Source organism: Pundamilia nyererei, unplaced genomic scaffold, assembly GCF_000239375.1.
Source record: "Pundamilia nyererei isolate P.nyererei 1_Seehausen unplaced genomic scaffold, PunNye1.0 scaffold00066, whole genome shotgun sequence".
Lineage (NCBI taxonomy): Eukaryota > Metazoa > Chordata > Actinopteri > Cichliformes > Cichlidae > Pundamilia > Pundamilia nyererei.
The window spans coordinates 516,401-534,421 of record NW_005187467.1 but is presented as its reverse complement, the minus strand read 5'-3'; the positions used below and the strand labels follow the sequence as shown (position 1 = coordinate 534,421).

General features: G+C 41.1%; 2 protein-coding genes across 3 annotated transcripts in view; one reads left to right on the top strand and one right to left on the bottom strand.

Moving 5' to 3' along the window:
• Positions 1-7,030: 7,030 nt before the first annotated feature.
• Positions 7,031-9,729, top strand: cxcr5 (chemokine (C-X-C motif) receptor 5). Its single transcript, XM_005735920.1, has 2 exons — positions 7,031-7,181; positions 8,438-9,729. Exons 1-2 carry the CDS (start codon positions 7,149-7,151, stop codon positions 9,539-9,541), a joined length of 1,137 nt encoding a protein of 378 aa, XP_005735977.1. The 5' UTR covers positions 7,031-7,148; the 3' UTR covers positions 9,542-9,729.
• A 106-nt stretch (positions 9,730-9,835) lies between these two features.
• The window catches only part of bcl9l (bcl9 like), a 37,040-nt gene continuing 28,854 nt past the window's right edge, over positions 9,836-18,021 (bottom strand). For both annotated transcript variants that reach the window (XM_005735919.2, XM_005735918.2), the window contains exons 4-9: positions 15,815-15,937; positions 15,229-15,403; positions 15,062-15,146; positions 12,143-14,525; positions 11,769-12,023; positions 9,836-11,487 (exon numbers count right to left, since the gene is read on the bottom strand). In XM_005735919.2, the coding sequence (XP_005735976.1) occupies positions 10,328-11,487; positions 11,769-12,023; positions 12,143-14,525; positions 15,062-15,146; positions 15,229-15,403; positions 15,815-15,937 (4,181 nt within the window). In that variant the 3' untranslated portion in view covers positions 9,836-10,327. The remainder of the gene's footprint in view (positions 11,488-11,768; positions 12,024-12,142; positions 14,526-15,061; positions 15,147-15,228; positions 15,404-15,814; positions 15,938-18,021) is intronic.

Sequence of the window (18,021 nt, the reverse complement as noted above, 5' to 3'; positions counted from 1 at the left end):
AGCTTTTCAAATGTAGTCATTTCTTTTGTAAAAGAACCAGCTGCAGTATTGTTAGGAATGAATGTACATGTGCAATGCCAAAAATCCCACACACGTTTCTAGCAAATAGCCTGCTCTTCAGGATCACCTTGAATGACTGAAAAATAAACATTTCTCATGTTTGGGACGTTGGTGAGTCATCTGGATGTTTACCGTGTGTAGCATGGATGAGAAATGTCACACCAACAGCTTCTATATTAATTTAAAAAAAACAAAACATGCTGAACTTTTCAGCACATTTAACAACCTGGTTGTTCAAACAGGTGCTGCATGCATGCCATCGTTGATCCCTCGTGGGTGAAACAGAGTATCGATATGCATGGTAGCCTGTAAATTCGTGTTAAGAGATGGAGTTTGTGTGGTTTTGATGTTAATGCTGTGGTCTGGTTTCACAGTCTGTTTAGCTGCTGTCTTCGCTGCCACATCTGCCCTAGAGCTGGCTGGGGATAGGGAGTCTTTTGAGTAAGTGTGAGTTTCACATGTACAAACAACTATAATCTTGGGGAACAATAGGGCATCCAGCAATGCAGCTACAAGCTCAGTATGTGCAATCCACTCCCTGGGGACTGTTATACGCTGTCACTGTTTCCATAAAGTGCTGAAATCATGCACCACCCCAAATGCATGGCTTTAATCGATAGAAATGGTGACTCCTTGACCCTTAGCGATTTCACACGCTCATGTTAGTCCCACGAGTTCAGCAGCTTGATCTGAAGAGTGAGACGGTCCTGTGCCTGATGCTAAGATGTCATGTTCTGTGACCACTGCTTGTCAGGTTAGATTTAGAAACAACTTCTCTGTAATTGTGTGGTTCGCCATCTGCATCTGTGGTGAGAAGTGAAGCTGAGTTTAATACAGGGCCACTTTTAACCCTGACATTTGGGATTTCCAGTAATATAGTGTGTACATTGCTGTTGGTTACCTTCTTGTTAAAGGTCTTAGCATTTTTGTTGTAATTTACAACAGAATTCTTTTTTTTTTACTTACCTTGACCAACAAGCAGCTGATAAATGTGTATTTTGTTTTTCTCAGTGACACAGTTAGTACTGACTTGACATGACCATGCGGGTTACTCAGAATTAATGCTTTTAGTACTACCTTTTTGAGCTGTTCCATATATAGAGGAAGATCTGCTGCTAGTAATTCCAGCGAGAATGAAAAAAATGCTATTGGTCTTTGTCTTTCTCTATGCGGCTTTAGCAAAACAGAGGTCATGCATCCACCCTTTTTGTCTGCAGTTTGTCGGGATTTCATAATCGTAAAGTAATGCAGGTCTGCAGTATTAAGTCAGTGAAAGCTATTCGTTCCTGTTCAAGGTGGCAAAGATCACAGTCTGTTTTTAAGTACTGCAGATCGGATTTATTTCCCCTCGCAACTGCTTAATCTGTGTAACCGTTAAAGGGTGGTAAGTTGGATCCTCATGGGTAATTTGGCTTGTAGCAGGGTGGAGCCTGGATGACTGTGTTCTTTCTTGTGTTACAGGCCTACGCACTGCTGCTGCTGTGTTGTTGCAGCCTTGTTGTTGCTTTGCTGTAGTTTACTGACTGGCATTGACTGGAGTTGTCTTTTTTGGTTTTGTGCGTGTTGGTTCCTGTTTCTTTTCTATCTCATTTACTGAGTTTTGTTCTTTATCTCTTAATTTATAGTTTGTTTGTTTGCCACCACTTATTGTGGGGGCTAGGCATGTGTGGTGGAATTCCCTCTGATGCATGCTAGTGTACACACTGGAGAAGAGGTATAATGCATCATTTAAGTGGCATTGAGAATTGCAGAGAGTCCACGGGTGAGTAATTGGTGGCACCCTTGGGCACTTCTCCCTGTAGGTTGCCTCCCCAAGTGGCCGGTCTCCACCATTTTGTTTAATTATTTTACTGATGTGCTATTTTAACTAGGGCAGCGAACCTTGTTCGTTTGTTAATAAAGTGTCTTGATTGACAGTTCTGTATTGCCAGCCCTGCTACCTTAGAAGTTTCCTTTCTGCAGGACTGTATTTGCAGTTATTGTCTGAAACCTTGTTTTATGAAATTGACCTGCTTCACCTCTGCTTGTTAATAACAAGCCTGTGTGCCTTTTGTAACTGTTAAAATGTTTGCACTGGCTATTGTAATCTCTCCTGGGGTGTAACTTTCCTCCCCAGGAGAGGAATGGGCTCTTCCTCCTTCGCGCCGCCACATTTGCTTGTGGTTTTTTGGGAGAGAGGGACGTGCCTCCGCATAGGTGACTTTCTCTGAAGCCCATCACCTTGTGACCGTTCTCAGTGAGGAATTTCAACAGTCGGTCTCGCAGGCCTGCTTAGAAGGAAAACACATCATTAAATCATCAGCATATTGTCACAGTGTCAGCCCCTCTGGAGAGATTAAATAGAGAGATTTTTATTTTATTTTTTTTCCACTGCACTGTTGAGCATCATCTTGAATATCTTGTTCAGCTTTTGTAAGAGAAGGATGTGTACTGGTATCATGGATACTGTAAAAACCTTGACATTTATTAGTGAAAATCACTCTGACTGCACATTTGGGTTTTTTTGTTTTTGGTCAGCTCTCTCAGACACATGTGCTGTCACTTGTATTGTGTGTGTGTGTACGCTGTTGTGGAAACTTCACCTGTTTATCATGAAATGCAAGCACAGCAGTCTGTAGGAGTTTCCACTCCAATGTGAAAGCAAATTCAAGTTGTATTCAACAATCGCTACATTTTACTCACTCATGTCATAATCAAGCTATTTTCCCCTGACGCAATGACAGTCAAAAGTTCACATATTGTTGGGATTAAATAATTTGCAGTGCCTCAATAATGATATGCTTTTTTATTAATAAGTGTTATAAAGTTATATAGTGTAGTATTAAGTGGACACAGCCCTGCAAGTTGACAGGACAACATGGTGACGGCAGAAATGCATGTTTGAAAGATTCGTTCATTGTCTTCGGAAATCTCTTTTGCGTTGTTCAGTCATTGGAAAGTCTCCTGGTCCTGCAGATTTTATGGCTCTACCACTTAGTCTGTTTACGGGTTTACTAAAATGTTAACATGTTGTCCTGCAACCCAGATAATTCATTGTAGCGAGGGTTTGTAAACACCAGATGAATTCAGTCTCTGGCCGTAATATGCCCTCAGCTTTTTCCGTTTTAGCAGCAATGTGAGAGATGGCTGTGTTAACACGCTTGCATTCATTGCACGTGCATGTCTCATTTTCACATCCCCCTCCTTCCCCTTCTCATCACCCACCCAAAGTCATATACCCCCAGTTTCCTGTTTTTCAAGATAATCCTTAACCTAACTTAACTGTCTCTCGCTGATTTTTGCTTCATACAGCAACATTTTAGGCATTTTCAGCCACATACAGAAAACAGCCTATGTTATTGCTGCCTTCACATCCTTTCCTCTTCCATGTCCACAGTAGTGCATGCTTGTGTCTTGTGCATTATCAGCTGTTGTATCCGGACTTTTTAATTTTCTCAGTCTTTTCTTTTTGCCATTTCTCTCCATGTATGGCAAATTTCTCAACGTTTGAACACCTTCCCAAATCCCTTTGCACCGAGTGTTTGTTTTTGGACTTCAGGGCCTTTCACAAAGCGATCTCACAGGTGAACTTCCCAGTTTGTGATTTTGGGGGGCATCTCTCCAACTAGCTGTTGGGTGGTCTAAGCAGCTGTGCTTTGGACATATTTCCATTAGGTTTGACTTATTTTTCTGTTGAACAAAGGTGTATATCTCAGAAAGGTTTTATCTCCCTGGGCATTTAGTGAAGTTGTTGCATAGTGTGCATAGGTTGGTCTCACCTGCTCTCCATCCCAAGGTCTTCATCAATTGAAATTTCAGCAGTGATTCTGTCTGCTTTGGATTGGTAGGTACCTGTCTCCTAAATAATCAGTGTTCTGATCGATAGGATTCTTTTGGGAAAATAAATTCAGTGTTGAAACCAGACTTATTTTTTCCAAGATCATTCACTTCATATCCATATCCACACTATTAACCTCCAACAGCCATAGATTAAGTCTGGCATTTTTAAAGCAGTCTTGAGCAACAGTTCTCCAGGCTTTCTGAAGTCCTGTTTTCAGAGGAATTTCATTTGTTCACTTAACACTGATCTATGAATCATTCAAGCAACAAATAACTCGAGGGATGAACCAGGGTTGTGTCTACACATCACAGAAAACTTTTAAAAAGAACCAGTTTGAAATTGTATCTTCTGGCACTTCATTATTAGCAGCCCTTTAAAACAACAACAACAATGAATAAACTCATTAACATTTGTTGCAGTTTCTTTAGTTGAATACAGTGACTGTATAAAATGTTTTCTACAGTCATTGGCTGAATCTATAAAAAAAATGCCAAACATAACACATTTCTGCACATAATTTTTGCCCCAATAATGTGATTCCCACAGAGCTAATAAATGGCATGGTATGCAGTATATTCTAAAAAATTGATAAAAGTGGAGGACAAAAGAAGAGGCAGCAGGCCTAAAACAAAAAACAACAACTACGGTGGATGAACAGCATCTGAAAAAAGATAAAGTCCCGTCATAGAACTTGAGAGATGCGTCTGTCCCTCCTGCTGATCCATCTACTGTTTACTGGAGCATTATCAAAAATGGTCTCAGTATAGGAGCAGCTGTGAAGTGACCATTTTAAGGAAAGGAAACATGGAGAAAAAGCTGAGGTTTGCCAAATTACACAAGAACTGGACTGAAAATCAGTGGGGTTTTGGTTCAAATCTTCATTAATATTGGTACTATAAAGAGGAAAGAGGTGCAATGTTTACTCCCATTTCTGAAATAAAGGGGAGGCTCTGATTAGGGCGGCATTCAGCTTGTAAAGAAATTAATTGCACACTTGCTTGTAATTAAAGACACAAGGTGGTCATACCAAACAATGACTTTCAAGCTTGTTAGAAATACAGTATATAAGGCGATTCTATCTATATTTGTACATTTCGATAAATCACTGCAGTCCTAGTAAAATATAAAACATGAGGGATGGCTAAATACTTTTGCACAACACTATATATGATTTTGTGCGGTGAACAGAGATTTATTTACATTTTACTTGTGGCCTTGTGTATTATGAATGTATCAGGTGGTTGTGAATCAGTTATAAAATGATTCTGTATTTTGTTTTTCCTTCATATAAGGATGTAATATCTGACAGCAGAAAGTATATTTCAGTATCTTTTAATAAATTCTGCTGAGTGAAGCTTCGCTGAGCTGAAGCTGGCTGACTGTCTCACTTGTTCTCCTGTTTATATAGAAACATACTGTTATCGGTAGATTTCGCGAGTCAGATCAGTAACTTTTGGATAGCAGACTTCACTGTGGACACCATGCTATTTATTATTTCATATTTTAATTATTTATTTAATTATTTATTTGGTCTAGTTCAATTTAATCAGTCCAAGTGGGGACATTGGCAGTATATTATAACTGATTGGACCAAAACACTTACTATTCATATGGTTTACAATGAATATAAAACTTATGCAAGAGAACCCCAGAAAAACTGAATGGCTCCTTAGTTTGGTGGAGAGCTAAAAGGGATGTTTGTTGTGTAAAGAGAGCTAAAATGCAAGGCTGGTTCTGTAAAGGGCACAGATTTGCAGTGTTGCTGCTGGCTACAGCCCACACTAATTGTTTTTGTCATGCAGAGTCTCGTCGTTCTTGTTTTTGCAGCAAGAATGTACTTTCCTGTTTTGGAGAAATTCTGCATCTGTAGCTAAGCAGACATGAACGGAAATCACAAATAAGTCATTTTAATCATCCTGACTTTGATCACTTGTGTGGAGAAGCATCCTGTCAGCTGTTAGGCATGTATGCACTGTACTTCCACATTCGGATTTACCACAGAAACCATGTCCGTGGCCCCCACCCCCACTTCCTTTCTATCAAAAGAGATGATAAAATTTGAAAAATAATCTTGTGTAGAGTCTAAACCAAAAGACGACTGAAGTAGATTAAACAGGGTTTGTTATCTTTCTAAGAACAATATGTGTCTCTATCAAAGATATATGGTTTACTATTTGTTTTCTTTTATAGTATTTTATGTTTACATCGTTAAATACCCTTAATGAAATAGCCTTATTTGATTAACCCACGTTTTATTTTTTTAGTTTTTTTTAAATTTGATTAAAAAAACAAACCCAATCACATTTCCTGTTGATATTTGTGGTTAAGGTGATGCTGAAGCTGTAAGTAGCTTTTATGGCAAGGTCTTTCAACCTGTGCAGTCACCATCCTGCTTGTTATGGCTCCTGGCCTTGGAAGAAGTGAGCCAGCCTTCCTTCAAGCAGACCTCCAGGGAAAATCTATAGGACCAGCCGAGGGATCCCAGACCAATCAGCAACTGATTGGGCACACCTGTGTCTTTAAAAGGCTGAAGCACATTCATTTAGGGGCTGCTGCTTTGAACTGAGTGTGCAGTCTGCCTCGTATGCTTCTGTCTGTGAGCCTTGCTTGTAAAAACCCTGTCTCAAGTGTGAGATTGTGGCTACTTTAAATTAAAAAAAAACAAACCCAATCACATTTCCTGTTGATATTTGTGGTTAAGGTGATGCTGAAGCTGTAAGTAGCTTTTATGGCAAGGTGTTTCAACCTTTGCGGTCACCATCCTGCTTGTTAATATTAACCTTAAACTGGACCATGAACATAAAAATGTTCAATTCAATTAAATTTTATTTATATAGCACCAAATCACAATTCAAGGGGCTTTATATTGTGTTGTCAGTTGTCAGTAAAAACATAAATCTGGTACTAATGACCGAGCTGGATGATCTTTCCAAACTGTCATTAAACAATTTAGAGGAAGGATGTATATAAGCATGCTGAAATTATTCTGTTCAGTTTAGTGCAGTTGCAAAGTGCTGGTCAAAAGCTAGAATACAGGAGTGCAGTTACTTGGAATTGCATTACTGCTCTTGTGTGATTAATATAGATAACACTGCACTAAAGCTTTGATTTGTTTTTGTGTCTTTCCTTCCAGAGACGCCCATGAACCCAAAAAAAAGAAAAAAAAAGAAAGCATAGTGAATAGAGCCAGCCAGCACTGGGAGGAAGTGCAAGCATATTTCAGTACTGCAGTGTGACACATGCATTCAAGGGGCCAAGATTTATCTGCATGGCTTCAACAATGACTTTTACAGCATTTGAGGTAAGACTTAAAATAAGAAATGGTGAGATGAATGGAAAGTTAGTGCAAATATTCTGTATGACAGCACTCTTCAGCAGAGTTTTGTTGTAATAGCACGTATAATGGGAAATTCTGTCTAAATATTTTAATTTAGAACTTTTTATTTGTTTTATTGTTTTTTTGTTTTGTTTTTTTATACACAACCATAAAGGAATACGTAAGCTCTATTGTTATTTCCTATCCGGTCACATATTCTGTAACTCCTCGTTAATCGTTATGAAGCTGAAAGTCTCATATAAGACATTAACATAACTCTGTACCTTCATTTTCCAAACCTCAGCCTCAGTTTTAAACTGAGGTTTTAGTTTAAAACAAGAGATTTTAAATGGAATGAGCAACATGTAGCTGCTGCCTGTGACTACGGCTCAGCTGGGAGTTTTACATTCTTCCTATATGAAAAGAGAATGAATGATGTAATTTTTTCTATTAATACACATTTGATGACACACAGATTTGGAGGGAAAAGGAAATTGAAGTTAAAATAAAACCTGTATGGTTGTTATGTTATTTCTTATTACAATCATAATCCTTTTATCAGTCTACATTACTCGCAATAGAAAATAGATGTGTAATCAAATACCATAGAGAAGATTTCTTTATGAAAATATGACATTTCATCACATCTGTAATATATCATAAAAATATTTGTACGTGACTTCTTTTTCCACAGAAGTCCAGCAGTACAGTTAACATTACATTTGAATAGGATGCAGCTTTTGGTGTAACAGTGTTATGATTATTACACATATTTTGCATTTCTAATGATTTTTCTGCAGATATTTTTCCCGCAGGCTTCTTTTCATATTTAGTAACATTTGATTAAACACTGAGAAACGGCACACTCGACAAGGCTTTCAGCTAGTTATTTAAGTTGTGTTTGTACCTGCTACTATTTTAAAAAAAAATATGATTAGCCACGGTTGAATCACATTTGTCAAATTTAGCTTGAAATGCCTTCTGAGTCATCATGAGAGGGAAGTGAAAACAATCTGGTCTATTCAGTGTTTCCTGCCTAAACATTAGACTGAGAAAACTGCAGTGGAAAAAAAGAAGTATTTGATCATTACATAAATGAGTCTGTTCACACTCCTGTAATGAATCTTCATCATGAAACAAAACTATTAGTCTGATCACTATCACATATGCTGCATACAACAGGGAATCTTCATTTGAGATTTGATGATTAAAAGTAATGCTCTCTTGTATGTGTTTTCAAGTTGACACCTGAAGAACTTAATAACTTGACCTATGACTACTGCAACTTCACCGATGACTACTGCAACTGCACCGATGACTACTGCAACTTCGATGACCAGTGTGATGATGTGGTCCTGCAGAGTTTTTATGGCCAGTTCCTGCCTGTGCTGTACACTGTGATTTTTCTCCTGGGTGTGGCAGGGAATGGCCTGATGATAACAGTCCTGGTGACACGATGGCGCCAGCTCCGCATCACAGAGATCTACCTACTGCATCTTGCCCTGGCTGATCTCATGCTTTTGTTTACAATTCCCTTCGATGTAGCCGACAGCGCCACCGGCTGGATTTTTGGAGATTTTATGTGCAAACTGAATGAGTTCTTGAAGAATCTGAACCTCTTTTGTGGCAGCGTCCTTTTAGCTTGCATTGGATTTGATCGGTATTTGGCAATTGTTCATGCAATTCCCAGTATGCAAAGTCGCCTTCCAAGAACAGTGCACCTAACTTGTATGATAATGTGGCTCATCTGTTTGTTTTTGGCATTACCGAATGCCGTATTTGCCTCAGTGACACAGAAAAATTCAACGACAGGCATACCTTTCCTGGCCTGTTACCACTACAGTCATGGTGCACACGCAAGCAACTGGGTTTTGGCCAACAGTGTCTTTCATCATTTGTGTTTTTTCTCATCTCTGGTTATCATGAGCTACTGCTACACAGCACTAGTAATTACTCTGTGCAACAGCCAGAAAAGTGAAGCAAAAAAAGGAGCCATTCGAATATCACTGCTTGTCACACTTGTGTTTTGCTTCTGTTGGCTGCCATATAATGTCAGTTTGATCATATATACCCTGCAACAACAGAATGTGATCGTGGATTACAACTGTAAATCAAGAGAAATAATGCTGCAAGTGCTTGAAGTGACAAAGAGCCTGGGTATCTTGCACTGTTGCCTGAACCCTTTCTTGTATGCATTTGTTGGAGTGCGCTTTCGCAATGAGATGATACATGTGCTTTGTAAACTGGGCTGCAGACGAATCTGCCTGCCTTTCCTCAGAGTCCATGGCCACAGTCGGGTATCAATTTCTGATGGAGCAACCACCAACAGCACAGTGCTCATGTAATAAAGTCCTCTAGTCCATGTGTACATGCCCTGAAAATACCCCTCCTCTGTACAGTGATCTTGTAATACAATACTCATTTCTACTTTTACTGTATTTTGTTTTTTTGTTTTTTTATTGTCCAGTCAAAAAAAAAAAAAAAAAGTTGTAAAGCTGGCCAAATATCAGCCTTGTGTTGTTTTGTAGCTACTGCTAATCCAATAAAGATTTTATTTTATATTATACGACACCCGTGTTCCCTTGTGAGTGTTATCAGATTACATGAATTGACAACACAAGAACCAAAACAAAACCATGTTAGAGATCCTTATTATTCTTTTTTAAACTCCTATTAAAACACAGTTATACAGAACAACTGCAAACAATCACAAATTGCATCTTATATACAGCAAGTATATATATTATAATATATATATATATATAATTCCTTTGCACAACAGTTTGGTAGTTGGAGAAAATAAATCAATGATATTAAAACAAATAGAAATTTGAGGCACTCCTCTCCTGACTGCTGCGCTGTTCCCACAACAAATACACACATTTCTGAAATATACACATTTTACAGTTTATATAAAATGGCTTCAAACTTGTTATTGAACAGTGTTATAGTGATTTCATTTTTAATCAGTTGTAATCCTTTTTTGCTCTCTCTCTTTTTTTTTTTTTTTTTTTTTTTTAATTCCTCCTTTTCAAAACCACTACAAGAATAACAATGAAAAATTCTGGACACAATGGGAGGGTAACCCAGTGAATGCATTTTTTTTTTAAAGAACTGTTTATTGAGCTGGATCAGAATGGCATATTGGTCATACCTCCAGGACCATAGCCAATGGAACTGTCCAGAGACATTCCCCGCTGTCTGAGAGACTGTGGGCCCATCATACCAGACTGTGGATGAGGTGGGGCCATCATGGGACCCTGAGGGGACATTAGTGGGCCCTGGGGTCCAAAGGGTTCCCCTGCAATTGACATGCTTCGCTGCTTAGCCTGCATCATCATAATATTCTGCTGTGCCATCAGATTCTGTTGGTGCTGCTGAGAAGGCATCATGCCAGGTCCATATGCATTGGAGGGATGGTGGAGAAGGCTGTTGGCCATCATGGCTTGTTGTTGCTGGAGTTGCTGTTGGGGCATCAGCCCTGTCCTTCCCATCATATGACCAGGGGGACACATGGGGCCCATGCCCCCAGTAGAAACCATACCCCTGGAGACCCCCTGAGGAATGACCATGCTCTGGCGTATTCCACCATGTGAGGGGTGAGGTGGCAGCTGCTGTTCAGCCATCATATTCTGTAGGCTTGCCAAGTGGGGGTTAGACGAGGGGCCACTGCTATGCGGAGGCCCAGAAGAAGACAGCTGTTTAAGGAGCTGCTGTGGCTGCTGGGATGGCATCCCTTGATGTGGATTCTGATGTGGCTCACTCTTAGGGAAATACTGAAGAGTGCTACTCGGCTTATCGGAAGGAATGATGCGGGAGAGATCAAACTCAGGAATCCCTGTGTGAGTGGGGCGTATGACTTCACTTAGATCAGGTCCTTCACCTATGGGAAGTGAGGGAAAAGAGTCTGGTGGGTGAGGGGGGCGTTGGTGAGGATGACCTTTGTTAAGAAGATGTAACTGCTGATGTGGCAGAATATCTTCATTAGACTGAGCGAAATTCTGTGACATGCCTCCAATAGGTGAGTGCATGGGCCCATGTGGTGGTGGCTGCATGCGGGGAAACCCTGCCGTCTGGGGTATAGGCGACACATTGCAGGGCCCCATTCCCTCAGGTGCTCCTCCCATCATGGCAGAATTCATGGCAGGCATGCCCATTTGGTTTGGGGAAGAAAGGACAGGTGCTGAGGAATCGTGGGACAGGTGCTGCTGACCTTGGTTTACAATACCCATCGGGCTTTGGGGGTCACTGTGAGGACCAATCTGTGACGTCTGGGGATTACCCATATTTCCTGGTGATAAAACAAGATGAATACATGAAAAACCCATATTATAACAGTTAATAAACACAAATGTTTTCTTAACTCGTTAAAATTACAAAGTATTAACTGGAGCATTATTTTTATTCAAAAAACTCACTACTTTAATATAAATACTTAAACTTTCTTTTTGTCATGTTTTTTCCTGTAATGGCATAGACAAATTGCCTTACATCAGCACAATTTAAGCAAATCCTCCGTTTAACCACTGTAAAAGGTATTTTCTGTCTGTAATTATATCCCTATTTTCATACCTCCGATGCTGACACCAGATAGAAGAGGACGATCTGGTAGCATCTCATCATCAGAAGTAGCGATTGTTTTGATTGCATCATGGTAGAGAGGAGTTGAACTGGGAATTGCGTACTTGGACATTTGAGACATGATAAGAGATAATGGATTCTGAGATGTTGGGACATCGGGAGAGGACGTAAATGGCATACTAGGATTCATTGAGCCTGGCTGGGAAATGGGGGTAGAGCTTGAACTCCTAGGGGGAAGTGATTGGCCTGCAAAAAGAACAATGAAAAAAATTTGTAATCTCACAGCAAGACAAGGAATATCATAAACCTCAGAGAAGCCAATACGGCATCTCTGATGTTTGTTTTGAGCTTGGATTGGAGTCTACCTGTTTCAGTAGAACCACATCCTCCATTGCCCACCATCTTTCCACTGGCTGGACCACCCGGACTTGGAAGTGGTGGTTTAGGAGACGTCCACCCTGGAGAGTTTGAAGCCAGGGCGGGGGACTTCAGTCGTGCAGGGGAGGCAGACGGAGAGTGCATCCCAAGGCTGGAAGATCCCATTACTTGGGGAGACTTCATGGAAGAAGACGAAGGAGTCCCAGCACCAGATGCAGGTGGAAGAGGGGGATGATGCCCAGCAGAAGAAACCTGTGATGGTGACTTCAGCCCTGGAGCAGAGGGGGAAGGTATAAGAGGAGATGGCTCTTGATTGAGGGATGGAGACTTTAGTTGATGAGGAGGAGGCAATGAAGGAGATGTCAGAGGGTTAACATTTACTGACAGGTCGGAGGTTTGCCTAGAACCAAGGTCTGCACCCCTAAGGCCTCCGCCCATCGGCATATGACTAAGACGTGATGTACTTCCCATTTGATTAGGTCCTTGATGATCAGGCCCAAACATCTCTGGGCCACTTTGTTGAAGATACGGTACTTCCATCTGACCTCCAGAAAAATGACCTTGGTTTGGAAACTGATAAGGGCCTTCAGGTCCAGGGATCATTCCTTTATTTCCTCCTCTTCCATTTTGAGAAGCCCTGATTCGTGAAATATCTCCAGTGCCAAACATCTCCACTAGAGGTCCTCCTCCATGGCCTCCTCTGAGCTTCTGAGACATCATCTGCTGTTGCTGCTGGACATGAATTTGTGGGTTCATGTTCATTGCCATGTGGCTCCCCAGAGGAGAGTCTACTAAGTCTCTCATTGGAGGACCCCCTCCAGGAGAGCCCATAATATCACGTGAACCAGGAAAGTCCATGGGATCACCTCGACCGGAGGGTTGACCACGGCCCATTCCTAAATTGGGAAGATCTGGGCCCCCAAGATTATCCATAATTCTTGAGCCCATGTTGCCATGCTGTTGCTGTTTAGCCAATCTATCAAGTTCAAACCTGGAAGCACCCTGCATGTGCCGTTTGTCCATGATGCGAAACAGTTCCTCGCGTGTTAGCAGATGCTCTGAGTCACCTTGCAAGTGTTGTGGCGGCCCACCAGGGTAGCATCCATGGAAGGGACTTCCACCACTTATATTGTTAGGCATATCATCTAGCCAAATCATGCCTGGGCGTGAGGGCCTGTGGGGTCCTAGACCTTCCATTGATAAAACTCCTCCTGGACTACCAGGGAAGCCCCCTCCAGGCGGCCCTCTCGGTCCAAGAAACCTTGGGCCACGGGGTCCCTCTTGCATTTCTATCATTCGTCCATTTCCACCCATTCCACCTCCCATCATATTGGCAGGACCCCATTGCTGATCTCCAGGCTTGCTGTGGTATGGAGGAGGGGGTCCTCTCATCATCATAGGCATGCCCATGTCACTCATGATTCTAAAGTTTTGGGGATGCGGAGAAGGGTGCATCTCCTGTTGTCGCCTCTTCTCCTGGTAGAATTCTTCTTGAAGTTTCCTCCAGGCCACTTGCTCTTGGGTCAGTCCTTCTTGTCCAAGTAAAGGACCCATGTCATCCCCAGGTGACAGATGGTGATGTGGAGGTTGTGGCAGGTTATGATGAGAGTCCATTTGAGGGCTGTCAAGGGCAGGTCCACCAATGGATTGTGTATGAGAAATTATTGACTGTAAGGGTTCTTCATATTTCTTCATATCGCCCATTGGAGCCAAGGCTGATGATAACATATTACCACTACCACAATTTCCAGAGTTATTAGTACCACTGTTACCTTCCTCCAGAATGCCACCCCTATCAGTATTATTATTATTTGGATTGGATGAGTTATTAAGAGCATTGTTGTTAGAGCTTGCAGGGTCTCCAGAGCCTCCACCTGATCCACTGCGCAGAAGCAGCCTCTCTATGTCTCTCAACGTCTGCAGAGAGCGCTCCCTGTGTTCCAGTTGCTCTTTGGAAAGACCATCTGTGTTTCCTTGGCCACCCCTCTGTACTGTATCACTCTGTAGGTGTGTAGCTAGGATGGAGGGACTTCCCGAGGGAGAGACACTAGAAACAGGAAGAGGCATACCCCCTGTGCCTTTCCCATTTCCAGTTCCTGGGTCTGCGCCAGCAAGTGCTACCACGCTTCCTCCCTCTGACCTATGAGTGACAATACTGTTATTGCTGGAAGCTCCGCCAGGTCTGGTCTGAGGGGATTCGTTATCAGAGTGCCCTGCTGATGACGGTGTCCCTGCAGTATGCATCGGACCCCCAACACCTGCAGAGGCTGGCCGTGGAGTTCCACTTTGGGATTTCGGGGTGCCTGTAGGTGGTGAGCTACTGGTATTTAGCTTCTCAGATAAATTAGAAAGCTTCCCTGATGGGTGGCCCTGTGGCAGAAAAAAGGACAAAGAACACAAGGCTGAACTTTTAAAATGTTATTCCTGCAGTCGCAATTGCTTTTCATATATTTTCATTAGTAGTGTGATCATTTATCAGGCTAAATTATTTTTTATATGTGAACTTTGTCACTTTGATGTGATTGTCTTCTGCTCGTGTAGCCTACATTATCTAGCCTTCATGTATTAAATGGGTAACTACTACTAGTGTGTCTGTCTTCTAGAGATAGACACATCACTAGTATTCATCGCTGCACCTGCAGTTTTGCTGTTGTTGGTACCAGACAATTAATAGCACTACATACCCTTCTAAGTGTTTTTTGTTTTTTGTTTTTTTTTTACAGCAGTCCAAAGAAGTGACAGACAGACAGAAACAGGAACAGAGAGGCATCCGAGATTAAAATAACTAAACAAATACAAAAACCCTTCACACATAGTTTGCACCTGTGGTCTTTAATGTGGAAAACACTTTTACTCCCATGTGGTTTAATCAGTTTAGGAGAAAAAAAGAAAAAGAGATGACTGACCTGCTCCAACTTTGAATGTGGAACGTTTTGCTGGTGAAACAGAAGGATGGAATCAGCCTGCCCTTTTATTACTGCCTCTGCAGCACTGTCAAAAAATAAAATGGCCACTTTTAAAAGCTGATACTCTTAATCTCCATATGAATCATTGACCTGCAAATATTTTTCACCTGTTGGCAAGGTTGGTTGTGAAAACATAGACCACTTGCTGTGAAGCCTGAGGGGGATCTGCTTTTAGCCCTGGTCCCACCCCACATCCCATTGCTGGACCTCCAGATTCGGGCATGGATCCCGAAGTCAAGCGATCAGAGCGTCCCTGGATAGGACCAGCCAGCCCTCGCTCCCCTTAGAAACAACAACAATAAAACAAAAAATACATAAATAATTAAAAAGCCCCACAGTGGTTTCATTTCTCTAAAATAGCTTGGATTTTTATTTAAATACCAGCAAATTCATGTGGCTACAAGAAATCAACACCAGAGTGCGCTAAAAAAAAAACATAGTCCCATCAGTGGAGGGGATAGTAAGGCATTCTAAGCAGACATCTCTATTTCTTAGTGTTTTGTGTGTGCAGGAACTCCAACAGCAAAAGATAATTTATCAACTGAACCTCAGAGAAAATGAAACAGACGTGCTGGATGGAGCGCACGCGGGGGGGGGGGGGCGACTGTTGTGGTCACAGTAACACTATTTCCATATTTAGACAAAAGCAAATCACAGTGTGTTTCACCGCTGTGTTGAGGTATTCACACTCACGGTGGGCTGTAGTGTGTGGCTTGTCTTCATCTTCCTCTGTGTCAGGTCCAGAGCACCATTCATCTCCACTGTATGGCTGTTTCTTTTCCAGAACACACCGCCGCTTGCTGCGCATAACACCCTCTAGAGGACAGACAGACAGACACATCCACATTCATGCATCTGTTATACAATTTCCTCTTTACTGTTACAACTAACGTACAACTGTATTTTCCAGAATCACAAGTTAATTAACTAACTTTGTCTGTTCACATGCAATGTGCTTTACTTGCTGAAAGTTCACAGGGCTCCAACTTACAGCTCAGAACAGCATCTCTAATGGCAGACTCACTTTAAAATCATAATATGGTCATAAAAATGGTAAATTGGCTGCACCATGAAGTTGTGAGTAAAATGTAGGACATGTCAATTAGGGATTATTTTTAACTAGAGCTATGGTATGCATCAGCAAGGTACGTTGTAGTAAAAACTGGTGAATCATGAATTAATTTGACCATGTTTAATCCTCTGAGGTTAAAGTAACCATATGTGCCAACCCTAAATCCAATCCTTTGGGAGAGCAGCACCAACCATTGCTAGTAAATGTTGCTTTGCAATATTAAACAAAAACAAATACCCGAATCCCAAATATACTTTGAGATTTAAAATATAGCACTAAATGTGATGTAGATTATTTTTGCTTTCGTATCCAGCATTTTACATATTTTAAGATGTGACAATGATGCTGTTAAACCATCTCAAACTCTTGTATATTATTTACATTAAAATGTATCCACAACATGAACATAAGCACGATTATTTTGGTGGCTTTAATTCATTTTTGTGGTGTAGGCCTTATATACATCAAACTGTCAATAAAATCCACATAAATGGATTGTTAGGATTGAAAAAAAAATGTATAAAGGTTGAAGTCTGAGCTTTCCACGCAAGTTGAAATGGCTGCGTATTGCTGCTATGTCATCTTAAAACAGTCATGTGATTTGCGCCGGCACGATTGTCGACCCCAGAAGGTTAAATCACTTCTGCAGAAATGCTTCAGCTGCTCTTGCCAGAAGGTGCACATACCTGTTCACTCCCATTCATTTTCTAAGATGAAAAAAATATCATAAGCAGCATATGAAGTCTTTCTGCTTGTGCAAAATTTAAAATGTTGTAAATACTGAACTATGTGGTGGTTCTGGGATCTGATAGGAACAGCACCCGAACACCTCACAAGGTATTCCAGGCATGTCCATCTGGAACAAGAACACAAGATACTGAAAATACACTGGATTATATTCCCTGCTTTCCTTTGACTGATACTTTCACAATCCACATCTGAATTAGTGGCACCGGATTCTGCGCCAATGACTCGATATAAAAAAAATAAATCAATAAAAAAATATTACAGAGTTGGCTTATCAAAATAACTTGCAGGTAAACATTTCACTGGCATTTTAGCTGTATGTACGTCATTTTTTATGTAACTGTGTGCCAACTTTATTCATCTCATCTACAGTGGTTTGAAAAAGTGTTTGCCCCACCTCCTGATTTCCTAGCACTTTGCATATGTGTCACACTTATGTTTCAGATCATCAAACACATTTTAATATTAGACGAAGATAACCGGAGTAAATATAGAATGTGGTTTTTAAGTGATGATTTCATTGATTAAGGGAGAAAACTCATCCAAACCTACCTGGTTCTCTTTGAAAAAGTAAATCCTGAATTAACTGTGATTAACTGAAGAAGCTTCTCGGATGAGAGGTGAAACATCTTCAAGCAACCTAAAGAAGTCCAAACGCTTTTCTTTCCAAGCTCCTTAGACTACGATGGCCTGGATGACTGAGAACCTTCACAGACAAACTGTGATTATCTACATTTTTTGGAAAGTTGAGTTCAGTTTCACTAAACACATTCAGGCCTGATTACAGGCACACCTGTTGAATCAGGAAATCACATAAATAGAACCTGTCTGACAAAATAAAGTACACTAAAAGATCTCAAAACGCTGCACATCATGTCACTAAAGAAACACCTGATAAACAAAGTAACTGACATCTATCCATCAGGAAAGGGTTACAAAGCCATTTCTAAGGCTTTGGGACTCCAGCCATTATACACAAAGGGAGAAAACTTGGAACAGTGGTGATCCTTCCCAGGAGTGTCTGGCCTACCAACATTATTACAAGAGCACATCAACAACTCAACCAAGAGGTCACAAAAGA

Bases quoted from the DNA above. Each gene is read 5' to 3' on its own strand.
- cxcr5 (XM_005735920.1), top strand. From the start codon at position 7,149: ATGGCTTCAACAATGACTTTTACAGCATTTGAG. The intron at 7,182-8,437 runs GTAAGACTTAAA...TGTGTTTTCAAG, and splicing joins TGACTTTTACAGCATTTGAG to TTGACACCTGAAGAACTTAA.